Here is a 19,922-nt window from a genome sequence, read left to right as displayed (position 1 = left end):
GCGGAGAGGGTTAAGAGATTAGGAGAGCGAAAGCATGCAGCGGGATAGTAGGTAGTGGTCAGTAGGCGGTAGTCTGAGGCGCGCGGGACGTCTATGGCCGCACGTGCCGATAACGCGTGCTCGCCGCTAGCTTGGAACCTCAGAACCTACCTTACAACTATCCTACTGCAACTAGGACAACGTCGACCAAACTCTGTTCAATCTCCTTGCAATAGCCTCCTGGACACGCTCATCGGGTTCGACGGATTTGCTTGTCATGGTCCGTGGCTGCCATGGATAAGTTGCAGAGCGTAGAGTATGGGGCATATCGCTGACCCATAGCCCCTCATTTGGCCGCCGACGTGACCTCCACCAGCACTACTTCGTCTCGCCCAACTCTGACGTAATTGTCTCGAGGCTGTAGATGCAAGTCATGCTCCCCTGCGCAAATGGCCATGTGCATGGTGTTTTAGTATACCAGGCTATCTATTGCGTACCTGCATCCCGCCTGATGCGGCTGAGTCCGTTGCCTACAGCCTGACACCCCTCACAAGAGCCCATAGTATGACTGGCACTATCACATTGTCGTTTCCGCCTGTGAGCACCGCCTCGTTGAGGCTCGCCCCCGCCGCACATAGACCTGCCTTGCCGACCATGAGCAGTGCGTCTTGTACCCACTCGCTCGTTGTCTTCTGCCCTGCCTGGCCACTGTCCCACCCAACGTCAAGCCAGACTCTACTCACAACGAGCCCTATCGACACTGCAAATGCAAATGCTAGGGAGCCCTCGAGTGACTTGCCGCCGGCCCATGGCCACTTCCGCCGTCCGTAGCGACGGCCGATGAGAGATGCCGCGGCGTCGCCCATGCCAACACAAACCACCCCTGCCACCATACTCACATCCCTATCCTTGACATCCCACCCTTGCCATGGCTCATCGCCAGCCCGTTCTATACCTGCGAGCGATAGCCAAAGCGGTATTGCGCAGCCTATGAGGAGAAAGATGTGTGATACTACTACTGGACCCCGGAGATCACGACCGTCTACGTACGGCGTGAGGAACCTAGCAATGGGTTTCGACAGTGGTGGCAGTTGCGAGGCACGAATCAGATCCAGAAGGAGAAATATCGCAAGCACCAACGCAAGGGCTAGTGCGACAAAACAAGGATCGATGAAGATGGTCGGAAGAAGCATCGCGACCATGGTGCCATGGAACACCTTTCTGCGCGTATCGACTTCTACAACCGCGGAAAGTGAGAAGACTGCAACAAGGCCGGCAATGATAGTTCCGGCACAGTACAAGCACAGCAAGAGACGTGTGTTTGCTTCGCCTACCACTAAGAAACGCACATACTCCGCAGGTGATAGATGTTGTGCGGATTCGAGCATGTCGTCAGAATCCAGTCTCGTCGGTAGTGGGACCCACCAGTCCAAATTCCACTGGAACACCTCCCATCGCACGCGTGGTACATTGCCGAAGAGGTAGCTGATGGCCCATCCAAACGGTTCGTTGTGGTGGAGAGCATGTTCGCCGATAGTATACCGAATTGGTCCAAGTATTAGCGCGACTACAATCGCATAGAAGTATCCTGCGTACAACCACTTCCTCATGGTGGCCTCGGTCGGTGTGAGCGACAGGTAGGACTGCACAATTGATCTCGATCGTTTTCGACTCGAGTACTGATGCTTTGATGTATGGTCTTCAGCGACGAGAACTGGAAGGGTGTTCCTTCGCCTGCGTCCGCTGCTATGGTTGGCTCTTTCGCCACCATTCGATTGCTGAAAGCCCGTATTTGTCGCTTCAACCGCGGATCGTGGCTCATCGCCGTCCATGCGAAGTCTGCTGTGTTTCGCAGAATCTAGAATGTTGACTTTCAGACTCTTAGTCTTGTGGAGAGCATTTTCAAATGCAGGATCTTCTTCATCCGCATCACTATCACTCGCATTTCTCACCGAACCACTCCCGCCGCGCCTGGAACCCAGGCTGTGGTTCAGGACCTGCAAGAAATTCTGTCGAGCTCGGATGACTTGGCCAGCACGCCGAAGCCTCCATCGCGGAATGCGTGCAAGTGCAACACCCCACTTCAAGATCCTGCCGCAAAGCAAGAAAACACCCAGCCCGCCTAGCCACAGCAAGACAGTGAGTATGGTTGCTTGAGGAGTTTCCGAGAATAAGAGGAGGTTGATGAGCCCAATGGAAAGCAAATGCAACTCGGCTGGCAAAAGGCTCGTCGTGGTGAGATAGTACAAGGGCGGTAGTAGCGCCTGATGCAAGGGGAATAACATCACCAGAAGTTCTGGGTCTACACCTTGGTTAGGCGGGGGTAACTTGAGCTTGTATGGTGTCTGTGCAAACAGCCGAGAGGGTATATCGGTGTTCTCTGAAACGATCAGGGGCATGATGGATATCAGCCAGTGCAGAGGAGAGTAGCCCAAGGTAGCGCTTCTGAAAGGAACAAGCCTGGCTGGTAAAGCGGCTAGTCCAAGCAACATGTTGGGTAGAAGGGGCTTTGACGATGAGGCAAACAGGGAGATCGCAATCAGGACGGGCAATATTGGGGGGTAGAGGATAGTGGCCGGATCGAAGGCGGCTGGTAGATGTATTTGACGGCCAAGCCGGAGTTGAGAGTGATTTCTCCATGAGTAGTACAGAAGCCGAAGCGGATATAGCCCCAAAACGCCAGCCATGACAGAACAGTGTGTCAACAGCTCTACTAGACACAGGTCAGCATACTTTGGCGCAGGCAAGGGATGCGGACTGACCTCTATGCCATGCCAGCAGTTTGGTCCAGCAGTCGCAACCACGGACAGCCAGGACGGCAATGCCCGCAAGCAATGCAGTCTCGGTCGTTCTCCTGACCAGCTCGTTGCGCCGCCGCTGGAGGTATCTCTGCCTGGCCGCCCTCGCTTCGTCGTCGCTATGGTATACGTCTCCCTTGCGTCTCGTCTTGTTGTTGCGAGCGAAGTAGCCCTCGGAGAGCTTCCTCCCCTCATCGTCAATCTGTGTGGGGGTGAGGAGGGGGCTCGCCCACGCCTCTGTGCCCAATGCCTGGGACTCACGGAGGCCCTTGTGCGGTCGCAAGGGAGGAGCAGGCAGTGCCTTGACAAGGCTGCAGCCCTCGTCGTCGGCCTCGGTGCCGCTTTCACTTGGTGATTGTGACGGCGTTTTCCTCATGGTCTTGTCTAGGGGCCGAGGCGGGGTTTGCGATTGCGATTGCGAGTGCAGAGAAACGTCGTGCGCCGGATCTGGCGACCGTCTCCGTAGCTGATCTCTATGATGCAAGTACGGGTGGGGCGAACGGCGGAATTGGTCGAGTTGTTCGATGTCGTCGGGCGCAGGCGCAAACGCATCCAAGGGCGAGTCTGGCGGTGCCGTCTCTTGCGCCATCATGACCTTTGCTCTGTTGCTTGTGCCTGCACGACTACAGGGAAGTCGCGCGGCACAATGGTCAAGAGTTTATCGTGGATGCACGCACATTCAAGTCATATGAGGCGACAGTGGCCGAGGGTTGGCAGCGGTGTTTGCGCTGTGTCTGTTAGCGAACCGCTCTGCCAATTGTACGTGCGGTGCAATGCGATGCAGTGCAATGCAGAAATCACTGCGAGAAGACAAATTGGCGTGTCGAGCGGCGCCGAATGCAGCGCATGTCGTGTCGAGTTGGCGATCCTCACATGTGAACACGGTACAGTCGGAAGACGCGAACCCATGCATGACGGAGGTCTTGCTTGGCGTTAGGGTCCGCAAAAAGTTTCTAGCCAAGACAATTCCTACTACACAGATCTCTTCCGCGCAGGTCAAACGGCAACCACAACCATGTCGTCGTCTTTCTTCACCACGCCGGCCTCGCAACGGAAACGGAAGCGCGGCGAAGTCGCAGCCAGCGCCCCCAAACGTCGCAACACGGACGCGCATGCTCGTCGCTCCCAGCGAGAAGAGTCCATCAGTGGCAGCGACGAATCCGACGGCGACGGCGCACCCACCTTCGACGACGACGAAGACGACGCAGACGGCGGCTCCACCACCTCTGAAGATGAGAACGAGACTGCGGCGGAAAAGCGTCTCAGGTTGGCAGAGCGCTACCTCGAGAACATTCGCAACGAAGTCGAGGAGGAAGTGGGCTTCGACGCCGAGCAGATTGACAAAGACCTCATCGCTGAGCGACTAAAAGAAGACGTCGCAGAGGGAAAGGGCAAGATCTACAGGTCAATTGCCACCGAGCTTGACTTTGAGCATGCATCGCATGCCACCGGCTACTCGGGGCTGCAAAAAGCTACAACAGGATGTGCCGTCAAGCTGCCGTATGCCTGGACCATCAGCAAAGATCTTGTCGTCGAGAAGTGGGAAATCGCTGACCCAAAGTCGTATGCGCCTGACCCCAGCCGACCGTCCAACTTGACGCCGCGCACCACACCAAAGAGGCTCCTCTGGCGGAAAGGGAACAAGAACAAAAAAGGCGACCGCGCCTTCCTGGGCCACACGGGCGAGATCGTATCTATTGCTGTCTCCGACTCGGGAAAGTACCTGGCCACTGGCGACAAGCATGCTCGCCTGATCATCTGGGACGCCGACACTCTTACACCCCGTCACCTCTTCACTCGCCATCGAGACGCCGTCCTCTCTCTGTCCTTCCGAAGGGGCACCGAACAACTCTTCTCTGGCGGTGCGGACCGAGCTGTCATTGTCTGGAGCGCGCCGGAATCAGCATATATTGAGACGCTTGTCGGACATCAGGACGCTGTCATTGGTGTAGCAGGCGGGCTGGAGCTCAATCAGGAGACTTGTGTCAGTGTAGGCGCAAGAGATCGCACCGCTCGCTTGTGGAGAGTCGTCGAGGAAAACCAGCTCGTGTTCCATGGAGGCGGTACGGCTAGACAAAAGGGCCTGGACAAGTTGCGCAAAGGTCGATTCGGAAAAAATGTTGATGGAGACGAAAAACAGGATGAACAGGCCAACGGTGGAACGTCCGACAATGACGATGACCCGCCCATCGCATATGCTGAGGGCTCCATCGACTGCGTTGGTCTTCTCGACGCCGGCTTGTTCGTTACAGCATCTGACAATGGTGCACTGTCGCTATGGTCTGTCAACCGGAAAAAGCCTCTCTTCACATACCCACTCACTCACGGCCGTGATCCACCGCTCTCGCCCGAGCAAATGTCCGCCAACGACGACGCCGCAACATCAGTAAAGCCCGGTCCCCGGCTTCCGCGATACGTGACTGCGCTTGCTACTGTTCCTTTTGCCGATCTCATTCTTACAGCAAGCTGGGACGGCTGGATACGCGCGTGGAAGATTACAGCGGACAAGAAAAGCATTGAGCCAGTGGGCAAAGTAGGGCGCGTACCGACGGTGGAGGACGAGTCTATGGTTAATGGCGACGCCAAGGACGGTGCTATCCTTATACGAGGTATCGTCAACGGCCTTGCAGTACAAGAGAGGGGAGATAGAGGCAAGGATGGGCTCTGCATCGTAGCCGCCGTAGGCAAAGAGCCCAGGCTGGCTCGATGGATGTCTGGGAAGGTCAAAAACGGCATTTATGTCTTCGAGGTGCCTAGAAAAGGCTTGACCAATGGTACGGCAGACGAAGACGAGGAAGATGAAGAGGAGGAAGCATAAGCGAAAAGCATCTTGCATTGTCAGGCGTTTGTGGATGCATACTAGATACCAATTCGATCACGCATTTGGTGCCGAACCTTGCTGTCGGCTTCTCATCCGAGATGATTTCCTCCCGCCCAGCTCACATGTGGTTTGTATGCGCGTAGTGCCTTCTGGAATCGTGTTTGTGTTTCTTGTTAGGCACCTTGCTCCCATGATCTTGTCGTTGCGTTTGAATAGCGCGTGGCTCGAAGATACAAAGGAGATGGGTAAGATGACCACAGATACACACATGGGCCTACTGCTTGTTCGACATCAACTGCGAATGTCTATGCAATGATACGTTATCGTCAAAGGCAGAGGTATTATGCGAATACCTCCCGGAACACGCTAAGGTCTTTTGGTGTTGGAATCGAGAGCGAATTCAGTCCTGGAAGTATACATAGTATTTTGTGATACAGTTTTGCGAAAAAGTAATAGTGTGTAGCTTCAGGGCAAGGAGGATATTAAACTGCTGTGAAGACAATAATATTCCTGTAGTTTGCAGTACCACAGACACAGCGACTGAACAGTCAGGCCGGCATTCCAGGCTTCTAGGCGATCTGTCTACCTGTCCACGACCCATATCGCGTGTTGTTGTAGGCGAAAAAGGTTTACGTTCTTTCCTCGAACGACGTGGGTCCAGTATGCAGCTAAGATAGGCGAACGGCACGCACCGGCCGATGTCGAGAACCCGCTCCATACGTTGGCTTTGTTCGTTGTTCCAGTTCTGTATTGGAACGATGGATGGGCGTATACTGGACGTGGTTTATACAGCACGCTGTCTTGGTACGTGAGCGCTCTGAAACACGTTAGAGGCAGCTTGTTCCACAGACATGCTCTGTCGACGGTGACGTTGTTGTCGAATAAGCAAACAGTCGTCGCTCCTCATGACTACACGTGTCAGACACCCGACTATGCCCTCGTTGGGCTGCATGAGCCGCATCGTTTGGGCTGCTAAGCGGTCAGTGAGGCCGCTGAGTTGGAACCACGTAGCCGGCTAGACAAAGGTAGCATGACTCCCAGCGATGGCAGTACTGCTGCAGGATGATGAGGTGAATTTAATAGCAATGGCAACGGGCACTGTAGATGGAGTATAGTAGAGCGGCTTCCACATCACATCGCAGACATTACATCGCTGTCGTCATCATCAAGCATATCTACTATTGCTTCAGCCAGACTATGTCCGAGCCAGCACAATCGTTTTCTGCGCACTATTGTCTGGACTGGAGGGTTGGGCGCCGGCCTTGAAACACGAATTCCTACTATATCGATTTGACGTTAGAGACAAGACCGAAGCACGACACGACACAGCCGCCTAGTTAGAACCAAACCGTTTCGGCAGCCAGGGTTGACGCTTTTTCTGCTCTCCTGCCCTCCCCAAGACGTCGCCCGACTGTCCCGCCTGACCACAGTCTGCCGTGGATTTTGAGATTGTTGTTGTTTACCCATACGCCACTGGTTATAGCGTACCGTTTTTGTGCTTAGGCAACCTTGGACAGCAACCCATCTCCTGCCCTGCCCCGCGTTCTCCTAACATCTTCTCGCGCCCGCACCTGTGCTCCACCTCCAATCCTCCCTTCGCCCACACCGCACCGCACCTTGCTCGCGCACCTCGGAACCCTGGACTCGGCCATTCTCTAGCAGAAGGAGGCTCGAGTGCGGTTCCGTCAGCACCACCAGACTCATGCCGTTAGTCATAGCCCATCTCCCCCAACGTCGCGCCATGCCCCATGCTGCGTCGTCGCGGCGCTCCGCTGTAAAGTCGCGCGCAACACACAGCACCGCGCCGTCGAGCGTGTCCATTTCTCCTCCCCAGCGCCGCTATCATGTCAAGGGCGACACTAACGTGGCCATCAGACTCCGGAAGGGAATCACAGTCAATAACCACACGGGCGCCTTCGAAGACGACGACGACTTTACCGACGAGGACTCGGCCGGCATCCAGGTAGTCTCCGCCAGCGAGGACGAATACACCACCTCGGAGGCGACCGACGAGGAAGACGACGAAGAAGACGAAGAGGGCGAGGAAGACGACGACGACGACGAGGAAGACGAAGACGACGACGAGGAAGGCTCGTGGGACTACATAGAGGACGAAATCAACCCCTCCGACTCGGCCTCGCGTCCACAAGTCGTCAGCAAGCACCACTCGGCGCAGCGGCACGCTGTCTCGCATCACGCTGTTGCACGCCACGTTATTCCCCCACCTGCTATAGCCCCTCCACGTGGACCACGCACAAAGGCCTCGCACCGAGATCGAGCCTCTTCGCGTCACGCAGCGCCCGTCCCAGATCCTCCCTCGCGCCACGAGAGCCAAAGTCGTAGCCGCAGCCGCAGCAAACTGGAGCGCACACGCAGGTCGAGGCGGCCAAGGCCCCAATCCGTCCATCAGGACGCTCTCGAGGTCGAGGACGACGACTACCCATACGGAGCCCCGCCCCACCCTGGCCATCCTCCCGGCCATCCCAGTGCTGGCTGGGGCCACATACCCCAACATGCTCCCAACGGCTATGCGCCCAGCTTGATGTCGGATCCACGCTACCCCTACGGCGGCTTCCCGGGCGGCGCACAATCGCCCCCGGGTCAGCTGGTGCCCTTCGGTCAAGAGGCACACTCGGCCTATGCTCAGAACCCCTTTGCCCCTAACGGCCAGAATCCTTTTACTCAAGGTCCTCCTTCGGCTGGCGATCCACGCGGCGGTTACTTTCCCGATTACCAGGACCCGCGCCATCAAGACCCACGCCACCAAGATCCGCGTCAATCACGTAGGGGTCATCGTAAGTCCATGCCGGCGGCGCCCCAAGCAGACATGATGCCTTATTCACCAATGGGCTACTACCCACCATACGGTGCTTCGCCCTATGGTGGCATGCCACCGCACATGTATCCGTACGGACATCCAGAGCATCACTCTCCACCTCCACAACACCCGCCTTCGCACCCACCCTCGCATCCACCCTCGAAGCGTCCTACACCGAAGCCCCAGCCTCCGCCTGAAGAAGAACATCATGTCCCCGCTGCACCAGCTCCGCCTCCGCCCCCACCTCAGCCTCAGCCAGCCCAAACCCCTGCTGACCAGATGCAACTGCAGACGTTGCAGCAGCTTATGCAACAACAGCAGTTGCAACAGCAACCCATGCAACAGCAACTCATGCAGCAACCCATGCAACAGCAGCTCATGCAACAAATGCACCCTATGGCTATGATGGCTCAACCTCCCCCTCCGCCTCCCGCTCCCGCGCAACCTGATCCAAAGGAGGAGGGCATGCTCTCCAAGCTTGAGAAACTCTTATTGGGCAAGGAGGAAGAGGAGAGAAAGGCGGCCGAGAAAGCAAGAAGAGACGCTGAATTAGCCAAGTTCGATCGCCTCGAAAATCTGCTCATTGCCCAACAAGAGGCTAAAATCGAGAAAGAAAAGGCTAAGAAGGAGGCTGCCGAGAAGGCTGCTCAAGAAGCTGCCGAGGCAAAGAAGAGGGGTGATGAAGACAAGCTCGCCAAACTCGAAAGCCTCATCCTTGCTCAGAAAGACGAACAACTCAAGCGTGAGGCGGCTGCAGACGCGGCTCGAGCAGCCGACAAGGCAGCTGCAGATGCGGAGGCAACCAAGATTGCAGAAGAAAAGAAAGCCGCTGCCGAAAAAGCCAAGCTGATGCTCGAAGCAGCGCAAAAGGCACGTGAAGAAGCTGAGAAGAAAGCCGCCGCAGAAGCCGAGGAGACCAAGAAGGCCCATGAGAAGGCTTTGGCAGAAGCCAAGGCTGCTGCGGACGACCTGGAAAAGGGAAAGAAGGCTGCTGAAGAAGAGGCCGCCAAGTTGAAACCATCCGACGCTCCAAAGGCCCCAATCAAGTTCAAGGATGCTGTTGGTCGCAAGTTCAGCTTCCCGTGGGCTCTGTGTAAAACATGGAAGGTAAGTTGTCTGGGTAACAGGTCTCAATTTGGAGCTAACATTCGGTCAGGGCATGGAAGAACTCATCAAGCAAGCTTTTCTGCACGTCGATGTGATTGGCCCTCACGTTCATGAAGGCCACTACGACCTCGTCGGACCGGACGGCGAGATCATCCTCCCCCAGGTCTGGGAAACCATGATCCAACCAGACTGGGCCATTACTATGCATATGTGGCCAATGCCTGAACCCCCGCCACCACCACCGGAACCGCCCAAAGAAGCGTTTCCTCCACCACCGCCCCCTCCACCGGATGCGCAAGTGTTCCTGTCCAGCCACCTTCCGTTGAAAGGAAAGGGCAAGAGGGACAAGAGCCAGAAACGCCAATCCCTCCCTCAGGCACATATCGTGCAAGTGCCCCCTCCTCCTCCGGGTGTCATGCCTGGTCCTCCACCCCCACCGCCGCCTCCTGGACATCCTGCTGGTGGTTCCCCCCCTCCTGCAGTTGTCGTTATGCCCAGTGGCAGTGGCAGCTCCGGAAGTTCTCGCAAGAAGCCTGCGCCATCACCTTTCTTCAGATGGGCTGCTGGCACCCAAGTCAGGAAGAAGAAATAGGCTTGGTTGCAGAGAAACCAGAAATGGTCGACTGGATCCTCTGAGGCTGCTGCGGAGTTGAGCGTCAGTGATGCTAGTAGACTCCTTCACGTTTTTGAACAGTCATGCCCCGTCCCCGCTGCAGCGCTCTTCGGTTGGCCGCTTAAGCGCCGTCTCGATGCTTCTTTGTTTTTCGCGAGATATACCAGGTACTGTTGGGGAGTCGCGATACGCGCCTTGATCTTCTGTCATTTGTCACTTTTCTATTCGAGGCTTTTTGTTTTCGATTACAAGGAAAAGTTCAGATACCATGGTCGTTTTAGCGTCGTACGTTTCGTATTGCGTGTCGCTTTGGCCTCTGGACTACCCCTTCTGGTTTGGCGTCGGCGTTGCGCTTGATTTTGATTTAAGTATATGGCTGCGATGGTCAGTGAACGCACGGACTACCGACTTATGGGACAATCGTGTGGTTGGATTGATGAGAGTTGATGATAATACGAGTAACGAATCTGGACAATGAAAGGAATGTTTGTTGAAGCCATGTTGTATGTTGATTAAGAAATATGATACATATCCTAAAATGCCGATCAGCTTCCATCCGTTGCCCAGACATGCATTAGGATCTGGACAGGGGGTTGATGTCGCTAACTTCCCTTATCCACCTACGTCATAATCTTTGCGCCCTATCCAAGGAACAACACGATGACCGTTAACTTCGAGTCGCCGCTCCTGCAGTAGCTCAGAAACCGGATTTCGGCTTTCACTTACTACGAAACTGCTGTCGATATCTCATCAAACATTTACATGTTTTGCTTCTTATAACGTCGAAAAGTGTTTCAATACAGTCCACGCACGAGCTTTGTATCTTTCATCAGGACATTCACTACCCTTCGTATTCGAGTGGCCCAATATGTGGAAACCAAGCCCTTTTCTTGGCATGCTCGTCGCCCTCATCATGACCGTGTTGGCCGCAGCTGCTGACGAAGCAACGACATCATACACGAGTGACAGCTCTTTTCAGGACGACTTGATGAACGTCACTAATGAGTATCGTGTGCAACACAATGCATCAAAGCTTGAGTGGAACACGACGCTATCCGACTACGCTCAGGACTTGGCAGACGGTTGCAAATTTGAGCATAGCGTACGTTACACCACTTGATCCTAGGCCAGCACGCGCTGCTGAAACCCGGAATCGATGTCTCGCTTCCAAAGCGACAATACCCACAGATGGGAGAAGGATCAGCGGCTCGGGAACTACAATGACATGTCGACTGCGCTAATGCTAGAGACCGTGTAGGGCGGACCATACGGTGAGAATCTCGGTTCAGGATATGGCAGCGCAGAGCTTACCGTCATGGCATGGGGAAATGAGAGCACGAAGTACGATTTCAGGGCAGGGGAATTTAGGTTTGTTCAACTCTCTGTTTACGCCATGTATATACGTGCTTACTGACTTTACCAAGCGAGGAAACTGGCCACTTTACTCAACTTGTGTGGAAATCGACAACCTCAATGGGGTGCGGCCGCAAAGAATGTAATGGTGGTACCAGTGGTGGTGAGGGCGATGCTCCGGGGTGGTTTGTCGTCTGCGAGTACTGGCCTCGGGGAAATGTGGTTGGACAGTTTAAGGAGAATGTGCAGTCTACACCGCAACAGGATGCAGAGTCAAAAGCACCAAGCACAGCGATCGAGAAAGTACTGTATGTGTGGATCGGACTCGTCACTGGATGGATGGTCGCTGTATGGTTGTGAAGACGTAGCGAAAAATGATGTATCGTTTCTTTATATGCAACACCTTACTAGCGGATACGTGAAGACGGGACGGTTGGTGCCGGGCCAATAAAAACAACCAAAAGGCAACTGTGACAGTAAATTGTTCACAACACAACGGGCTATCACTTCATTGAATCGCTGCAGTCGCCCTATTCCTTCATTCATGTACTGCGCCGCGAAGTCCTTTGTCATATCGATCCTAGATGCATCCTGCTGCCAGCATGCCATCCCGAGAGTACCATGCATGATGTTGTGACCTACATGTAGTCTACCGTTAGGCGTAAACGTATCTTCATCACGTATTTGTAGATGATTCTATGTTTGCTTGAAATCTGATTGACGACCTACAAGTCATCTACATATGTTGATACAACCAGTACACAAGACGGGCACTGTCTCGAGGGTGTTTGCTTCACACTTTCCTACTCTAAGATAACACTCTACTTCCCAAAGATGGCTCGCATAATCGGCTCCACAACAACTCTGAATCCGATCGATCGTCGTACCTGCTTGAGATCTCATACTGCACCTAGGTCCAGTCGAAGACTTCGAAATCAACATGATACGCAACAGACCACAGACTCTACTACGGACAACGTCTCAATAGCCCAAAGTCCTCCTAGACGCAATGTCCAGCGGATGATCGAAGTTCGCATTTCCCGGAAGATCACCGTCCTGCCCGATCGACTGTTGGAGGAGCAACTGATGGTTCCACCTGCACCTATGTACCAGCAACTGGTTGATCTTCATAGATACCGGCTAGGGTCAGCGAGATTCAGACTGTCGCGGCAAATCAGAGATGGAGAGTGCTGGCGTGTGCTTCTCAACGACACTGAAGTTGTGGGCCCTCGCGGTTGTTGGGTAGCTCGAGGAACAACGAGCTGGCGATATCCTTTTGGAAGTGCCTAGACCATGTACCGGGTACACAACATCAATCGCAAGAACCTGAACCAGCATTTAGGGGAAATCTGCTATACACGCATGCTGCCATGAATGTTATGGGATTCAGATACGCGTTGAAGTTCACCACCATCGTCGGGGATGTGCCCCAACAGTTCGAAGTATCACATCTCTGCGGACACTCTCACTGCTATCGACCGTCCCATTTGGTGCTTGACTCACATCGAGTGAACCTGTTGAGATCACGATGCCGTGGCTGCGGTAAGGACAAGGAGGGGGCTGATTACAACCATTGTGTTCATGCCGACCTACCAGGATCGAGTGGACGACACTGCTTTGGACACGAACAATGTCCCGAATACTGCCCAGAGCGCTTGAAACAAAGGACTTCCGCAGCTAAAGAACAAGGAAATGGCTAGAGGACTGTTGAAAGTCATAGGTACACTCAATTCTGGGCTCTGGTATCACGACTGCTTACGGGCATTACTGCTTCGAACCTGGGGGATGAATACAGATTACCAAAGCGCACGAGGCTTGCGACGGGAAACAGGAGCGTTTGGAGGTAGGAAGGAATCGTCTGGTGAAGTGGGAAAAACAAGCGTTTCAAACGCTTGCAGCTCATGAAGCAAGGTATCATTGGTTCTAATAATGTATAAATTAGAGTCGTGTTTCAATCAGCTATAAGGCGAGCTGTGAGAATGAGTGACCCAGATAGTAGGACCTCATGCCCCACCAACATCCAACTCCGCCGTGAAGTCTTTCCGTATGGTAAGGTTCTCGTACTTCTCTTGATTCTCGATAACCAAACCTTGTTCGTTGGCTAGATGCAGCAAGCAGATGAAGCAATAACTCGTTGAGATATCGGCCATGGTTTGTTTCGGATACACAGCCTGTAAGCTGTTGACGACATCGGTAAAAGTCAATGAACCATCGACAGCTTTGTTTGCTGGATCGTCGGCGACGTTGGGTTGAGGAGGCCCAGAGATCTAATATTGGTCAGCTTGGATGCTATGTAAGAGTTGGTTCCATAACTTACGTCTTCGAATCCGATACCTTTCCATAGCTCGTCCTTCAATCTTTTCACGTCCACCTTCTTTGCGACTCTTGCGTACTGCACGTATTCGGGCCGGAATCGTCGGCTTTGTGTTACTAGCTGCGCACCAAACGCGTCAGTCTGCGAGCTAGGTAGCATGCCGTCTATTGGTAGTGTAGCTTCGGGTGCGTCAGGCGGCGGCGAAAAGTGGTCGCGAGCGTCTGCGAAAACGTCCTCATCGTCGATAGGCCCACCAGGCATTGGCAAACCATCATCTTGGAAGAAGTCGGCATCGTAATTGCCCTGTATGTCGTCACCCTCGCCTTCTTGACCTTGATCAGCCCAGTATGCTTCGTCGACGCGTGCTGGGTCTCCAGACTGTGCTTGTGCACGGCGTCCGCCCTTTCGGGAGTCCATACGTGCTTTGGGTTTCAAGAAGAGACGCAATAGCTGCTTCGAGTTGAAATGCTTGTCGTCTGGGAGAAGATTACGCGACTTGGACTTCCATTGCGCTTTTGGTAGAGATATAGTTGAATTGGATGTTGCAGGCGTGTAGAGCATATCAGCTAGTGTCTGAGCCATGGGTGCGGCGAAGTCAATCTCGAAGGGCTCCCTCTCTTTCCGTTTCGTTGCTGGTGTTGCCTTTGCAGAATGCTTGACTCGTGAGATACGCCAATGCTCAGGACCTGCCCAGCTCTTCTTAAGAGCTTGATCGAAGTAGGTCAGAATATTCTCCTGTTCTTGATCACGACCGTGCATCATAGAGACGCCATATTGAGCACCAGTGCCGAGTGCACCCTCGGCGCTGTCTGGCTCCTCATCCCCTTCAAGGCCCATAGTGTGAACGCGAGCCTGTGGATGTTGGATTACTTGACGAGCCCAGACCTCTCCGCCTTCGCCAAAGCCCGTTTCCGGAGGTAGGTCGAATCCGCCCATGTTCACGTCGTCGTCATCGTCGAAGCCCATAGGATTGTCGTCATCCAAAAAGAGGCCTGACCGGTTGCCCGCCTCGTCTTCTTCATCTTTGGCACCGTCTTCGTTGGCAGAGTCATCGGGGGCCTTGAGAAAGGGAAGATCCATGGAACCGTTTACATCACCAAGGTCGAACGTCTTCATCGAGGGGCACACGTCCTCCCGGTCGAGCTGGGATAGATCGGGAAAGTACCTGGCAGCCAGGCCAGATATATCGACATCGATAGCATCGGGCGTCTGGGACTGGTCTTGCTGCATATGGGCGTCTTCGGGCACTGGGGTAGCACGTGTGTCGTCGGCGGTCGCATCGTTTGCGTCGTCGCTGCTGTCAAAGACGATCCTGCCTCTTCCGTCTATGGCCAGGTGATTCAGGAGGAGACCTTTTGCTCCGCCCTCGTCAAAGTCGGCGGAGGCTTTTTTGAAGAGCGGATCTACTGAAAACTCGAGCTCCATCTTCTTGTTCTGTAGTTGTGCAAAGGAAGACGCGAGGGTAGCTTCGGCCGACCGGGCAGCCCTCTTCTTGCGCTTCTTCTGGCCACCCTCTCCATCCTCACCATCTTCGCCTTCGCCGTCGTCGTCGTCGTCGCCTCCATCAGCGTCATGACCGTCTCTCCGCTTCTTGCTGGCATTCTCTGCGAGTCCGCTAAGCAGCTTGCCCGTGTCGGTGGCCACGCTGTCGACCCTGCTGGTATAGATCTTGACGCAGCCATCGAGTGTGCAGCTCGCCTTCTGAAAGTTGACGCCGTCGCCTTCCTTGAGTAGAGACATTTCGTGAAAGTAATCGATGAGAGCGAAGTTCCACGAGTTGTTTGCGTTGATTTTCTGCCCGTCACGTCAGCCTCGACCTAGTGGGTGCAGCTGTGTATGCCTACGTTGTCCGTGGCCATCTTCATCCATTCCTCGAAGTTGGCCAGCAAGGGCATGACGCCGCGGTTTCCCGGCGTGACGGCGTTGCCAGTGATGTCTGGCATGTCGTCCTGGTCTTGCGAGGGCGTTTGGGGGCTGTCATGGTCGGCGCCATGCAACGTGCGTCGTCTTCCAGGCGTGGCAGTAGCCGTCGAGGCGCGCATCGAGTTGCGCTGGGCTTCTTGCTGTGCATGGCGGCGGATGGCCTTTTCCTGTCGGTCGTCGTTGAGCGGCACCTTGATGGGTGTCTTCTGCGGCGAGACGGCCGTGTTGTACTTGGTCGTGCGCGCCATGGTGGGTTGGGTTGTGGTGCTTGTGATGGCCCTGGCCGGAGCGTTGTTTGTTTGGGCGAATCCGCGCGGGGGTTAGCGCGCTACGACCATGACCTTCCGCATCAACGCGCTCCCGAGTGCAGACACCCACACTCGCAATATCACGGACGTCGGGCTATTTGCAACCCATGCAGCCACCATGGCAATGTACGCGACAGACGTCCAATTAAGCATAGTTTCCGCACCTAAACTCTCCTTCCCCACAATTCGTTTACTACTACCCTTGCTCCGATGTTAATACGCCGCCCCAACTATTAAACCTTCGTGTTTACTCGTGACACTCCATAGCGCGGCCTCCATTTTCCGTCAATGAGGGATGAGCGGACATCCTACTGGATATGTTAGCATGACGATGCTAGGCCTATTGGTCGCTCGACACTATATCTTAGACGTGCTTCCTCGACCCGCCATTCTTGACTGACATCTGCATTCTGATATCCCAACTTCGCCATGCGCCTTCTTAGTTTAGCAGGCCTTAGCTTGACCGCCTCAGTCGCGAGTGCGACACTTCAGATCGTCCCTGGTGCAACCTGGACAGCAGTGCGTTGCGTCGTGTCCCATCCGGTACGCTAACTGACGACATCGCTTCAGACAAACACAGGTCAGCACATTCAGGCTCACGGCGCCGGCATCATCAAGGATGGAGGAAAGTGGTATTGGTAGGAATGGTCTACGCATAGGCTCAAGCTCTCCCAGTCTGACACACCGATAGGGTTGGCGAAGACAAAACCAACGGAACAGCTTTCACAAACATCAACTGCTACTCGTCCACTAACCTCGTCGAATGGACTTATGAGGGTGCCCTGATCTCTCGTACTGCATCCGGCGATACAGGACCCAATCGTGTCATCGAGAGACCAAAGGTTATGCACAACAAGCAAACAGGCAAGTATGTTCTATGGATGCATATTGACAGCGCCGACTATGGTGAGGCCAAGATCGGTGTCGCTGTTGGAGACAGTGTCTGTGGAAAATACACGTATTTGCGAAGCGAGCGACCATTGGGTTTCGAGAGTAGAGATTCAGGCGTGTTCGTTGATGACGACGGCAAGGGTTATCTACTCACTGAAGACGTAGGCTTCTCTTGTTCAACCATCAGCACCCACATTACTGACAAGAATAGCGCAGCAACGGCTTACGTATCAACGCACTCTCCGATGACTATCTCAACATTACTAAAAATGTCTACGTCTGGAAAGAGAAATATGAGTCCCCAGCCGTCATCAAACACGAGGGTGTATACTTCATGTTCGCTTCACAGCTCACCGGATGGAACCCAAACGACAACTACTACAGTACATCAACGGCCCTTTCGGGACCATGGTCTTCGTGGAAAAAGTTTGCAGACTCAGGATCAAACACGTACGCTTCTCAAACAACCTTTGTATTGCCTGTTGGGAACGGATACGTATACATGGGCGATCGATGGCAGAGTGAGAACTTGATGAGAAGCACATACGTGTGGCTCCCACTTCAGATCTCCGGGACTACCGCCAGCATGAAGAACACAGTCAACTGGATTCTCGACCCCAACTCTGGGGCCACTACCTCCGGCCCCGAAGAAACCTCGTACGAAGGTGAAAGCGCAAACCTTGCTAACGGTGCCAAATCTCAGGCCTGCTCTTCCTGCTCAGGCTCCAAGGCAGCTGGGTACATTGGCGGCACCACGTCCGGCTCGGCCACATTTCCCAATATCCAGTCTTCAGCAACGACTCGCACGACGATGAGGATCAAGCATCTCAACGGTGACAAGAGTCAAAGGTATGCAAATATTAGTGTGAACGGGAAAACGCAGAAGCTAGCATTCCTGCCCCATGGAGGAGGGGATCCAGCCAGCTCGGTGATACACGTCGATTTGAAGCAGGGTACGAATGAAGTCAAGATCAGCGGTATTGATGGAGGTTGGGGACCAGACATCGACAGGATCTTCGTTCCAGTTAGGTGATTCATCAAGGCTTGAGATCCATGTTTCATACTGCCCAAAGCGTTAGGCTTGGTACAAGAGGGGAGAAGATTTGACCGTGGGCTCCGAAAAAGACAGTAGGAGATGCGTGGAGTACCTAGGTATGATCCCAAGCATGATAACTTGAATGGAGATTGGAAAATGTTTGAATTCGCAAGTTTCCATTTAAACTTGGTGATACGAGCTGACCTGCAGCTGCTGAACGAGCGAAGGTATATATATACAGCGTTTGCGTCATTGTTACGTTAGGTGAGATAGGGCCCGTGAAGCAACACAGGAGACTAAGAGATGAAATACTTTGCCTTCACGCTTCGAGCAGCAGCACCCTTAGCTGCCGCACCCTTGGCAGCAGCTCCAGCTCCAGCCGCCGCACCACCGGCTGCCATGTTGCTCATGACGAACTTGGCAGCCTCGTTCGCATTAGCACCATATGACAAGTGCGGCGCCAGGATGACAGCCTGGCCCGCACAGATAAGATCGCCAGTTGCGCAGATGATCTTGGTGTTTCCGGCCGCGACTTTACCGACAGGCTTGCCGTTGTTTGGGTCACCAAAGATGACAGCGCTGGACACAAAGGCCGAGTCCTGGGCACTAAGCATATCTGCTGCGTTATGAACGAGCTGTCCACCTTGTCTGGTTGTTCCGTTAGGCTTCATAGTCCTCAAATCCTGTTGGAATTGCTTGTTACTTACGAGTAGCCCGCCATAACCAGTGTAGTGTCTGGGCATTGCGCCCTGACCTGTCCAACCATCTGCGCCATGAGCTGACTGCCTCCTTTGTCACCACCAACAAGGAAGCCTGGAACATCTGCTGGGTACTGGATGCCTTGTACGGCGACGTTGGCAGCACCTCCCATCATGGCGCCGAGGGCCGTGACAAATGGCGGGCCCGCAATGCTGCCCATGTTGCCAAGTTCGGTTGTGCCACGGGCGAAAAGGACGGTCATTGGTTTGCAACCGCCGCCATTCTTCACGTCGTTCTGAGTGATCGAAGTAAGGGCGGCGAATGCGGTGGTTGGGAGGAGGAAGACGAGGGACTTCATGGCTGTAGAGGGTGTGGCTTGATTCCGTCAAGGAATTTGTATTAAGATATTACAAGTATGTGGTGAATGTAGATAAAACAAGTACGGGTATCTTGAGAAGTGAAGTAGAGATGGATGGGCTGCTGTTCATCTCATGAAGCGAATGACATGTCTTCTTATAATCTGGCCCAGCAGAATGCCATGGTCAACGCTGAACAATTAACCACCGCTTTTCAGGAGCTTGAACATGCGATGTACACATCTGTCATGTTTTCACTTGCTTTTCGAAAAGACATCAAACGTCATGCCAGACCACAAATAGTACGCATACTGGCGGTCAAGGGTGTCGTGCGACATATTCTACGAGCCCTTCCATGTCGAATCGAGGCCATCGGGAACGGGATTAGGGTTAGAGCTACAGCCTAGTAGCCGCTGTCCCGGTATACCTAGCAGGAACTGTGACAAAAACTGCCGAGGTCCACGGGTGATGCGCAGCATGGATACTCTAGATGACCGAGGCGGCGAGTTCCATCTGATGGGGCTGGGTGTGAGATGCTTGGCGTTGTTTCCTATCCCTGCGATTTGATGCTTCGCTGTCCGCGTGACTTGACGTCAATGCGGCTTCAGACTGAGCTCAGGACGTCCAACGTTGTAACCAGACTATGGGGAAACGGCGAGCCAATCGCATCCGACAAAGATGTTCGGCTAAAATCACGTCTCATGACTCTGAGTTCTGTCGCACCGTGTTCACATCCTGTGACTGTTTCAGCAGCCCGTTCCATCTCTTCAGATCCCGAATCGTCATGCGTTCCAGACTCAAGGCCAAGCTGCGTTCCAAACCTACGGTCGCACAGCTTCCCGGAAATACCGGATCGTCGCCAACATGGCTCGTTCAAAAGTCTTGGTGAGCTTGTCCATGCGACAT

The 19,922-nt window shown here is 54.1% G+C and overlaps 7 protein-coding genes across 7 annotated transcripts; 4 read left to right on the top strand and 3 right to left on the bottom strand.

The window, feature by feature from the left end:
• Nucleotides 1-411: 411 nt before the first annotated feature.
• CC77DRAFT_1026301 (hypothetical protein) lies at nucleotides 412-3,650 on the bottom strand. The gene is made up of 2 exons (XM_018526229.1): nucleotides 2,742-3,650; nucleotides 412-2,692 (listed from the first exon to the last, which is right to left on the bottom strand). The coding sequence occupies exons 1-2, from the start codon at nucleotides 3,364-3,366 to the stop codon at nucleotides 510-512; spliced, it is 2,808 nt and encodes a 935-aa protein (XP_018379309.1). The 5' UTR covers nucleotides 3,367-3,650; the 3' UTR covers nucleotides 412-509.
• On the top strand, nucleotides 3,424-5,595 carry CC77DRAFT_1067515 (small nucleolar ribonucleo protein complex subunit; the record flags this gene model as incomplete). Its single annotated transcript, XM_018529004.1, has 2 exons — nucleotides 3,424-3,536; nucleotides 3,735-5,595. The coding sequence occupies 2 exons, from the start codon at nucleotides 3,424-3,426 to the stop codon at nucleotides 5,593-5,595; spliced, it is 1,974 nt and encodes a 657-aa protein (XP_018379308.1).
• Nucleotides 5,596-7,227: 1,632 nt separating this feature from the next.
• Nucleotides 7,228-10,451, top strand: CC77DRAFT_1026299 (hypothetical protein). The gene is made up of 3 exons (XM_018526228.1): nucleotides 7,228-7,305; nucleotides 7,474-9,523; nucleotides 9,573-10,451. The coding sequence occupies exons 1-3, from the start codon at nucleotides 7,301-7,303 to the stop codon at nucleotides 10,113-10,115; spliced, it is 2,598 nt and encodes an 865-aa protein (XP_018379307.1). The 5' UTR covers nucleotides 7,228-7,300; the 3' UTR covers nucleotides 10,116-10,451.
• A 598-nt stretch (nucleotides 10,452-11,049) lies between these two features.
• Nucleotides 11,050-11,849, top strand: CC77DRAFT_949932 (PR-1-like protein; the record flags this gene model as incomplete). Its single annotated transcript, XM_018535285.1, has 3 exons — nucleotides 11,050-11,238; nucleotides 11,395-11,504; nucleotides 11,561-11,849. The coding sequence occupies 3 exons, from the start codon at nucleotides 11,050-11,052 to the stop codon at nucleotides 11,847-11,849; spliced, it is 588 nt and encodes a 195-aa protein (XP_018379306.1).
• Nucleotides 11,850-13,377: 1,528 nt separating this feature from the next.
• Nucleotides 13,378-16,044, bottom strand: CC77DRAFT_1026298 (barren). The gene is made up of 3 exons (XM_018526227.1): nucleotides 15,648-16,044; nucleotides 13,807-15,597; nucleotides 13,378-13,756 (listed from the first exon to the last, which is right to left on the bottom strand). Exons 1-3 carry the CDS (start codon nucleotides 15,972-15,974, stop codon nucleotides 13,493-13,495), a joined length of 2,382 nt encoding a protein of 793 aa, XP_018379305.1. The 5' UTR covers nucleotides 15,975-16,044; the 3' UTR covers nucleotides 13,378-13,492.
• Nucleotides 16,045-16,105: 61 nt separating this feature from the next.
• On the top strand, nucleotides 16,106-18,153 carry CC77DRAFT_976425 (Arabinanase/levansucrase/invertase). Its single transcript, XM_018535943.1, has 4 exons — nucleotides 16,106-16,553; nucleotides 16,605-16,672; nucleotides 16,726-17,086; nucleotides 17,137-18,153. The coding sequence occupies exons 1-4, from the start codon at nucleotides 16,464-16,466 to the stop codon at nucleotides 17,956-17,958; spliced, it is 1,341 nt and encodes a 446-aa protein (XP_018379304.1). The 5' UTR covers nucleotides 16,106-16,463; the 3' UTR covers nucleotides 17,959-18,153.
• Nucleotides 18,154-18,257: 104 nt separating this feature from the next.
• CC77DRAFT_1002448 (cutinase precursor) lies at nucleotides 18,258-19,146 on the bottom strand (the record flags this gene model as incomplete). The annotated part of the gene is made up of 2 exons (XM_018523186.1): nucleotides 18,669-19,146; nucleotides 18,258-18,609 (listed from the first exon to the last, which is right to left on the bottom strand). Exons 1-2 carry the CDS (start codon nucleotides 19,016-19,018, stop codon nucleotides 18,258-18,260), a joined length of 702 nt encoding a protein of 233 aa, XP_018379303.1. The 5' UTR covers nucleotides 19,019-19,146.
• Between the last annotated feature and the right edge of the window lie 776 nt (nucleotides 19,147-19,922).

This window comes from Alternaria alternata (genome assembly GCF_001642055.1).
Source record: "Alternaria alternata strain SRC1lrK2f unplaced genomic scaffold CC77scaffold_37, whole genome shotgun sequence".
NCBI lineage: Eukaryota > Fungi > Ascomycota > Dothideomycetes > Pleosporales > Pleosporaceae > Alternaria > Alternaria alternata.
Note: the sequence above shows the minus strand (reverse complement) of the source record. Positions and strands in the feature narration are given on the sequence as shown.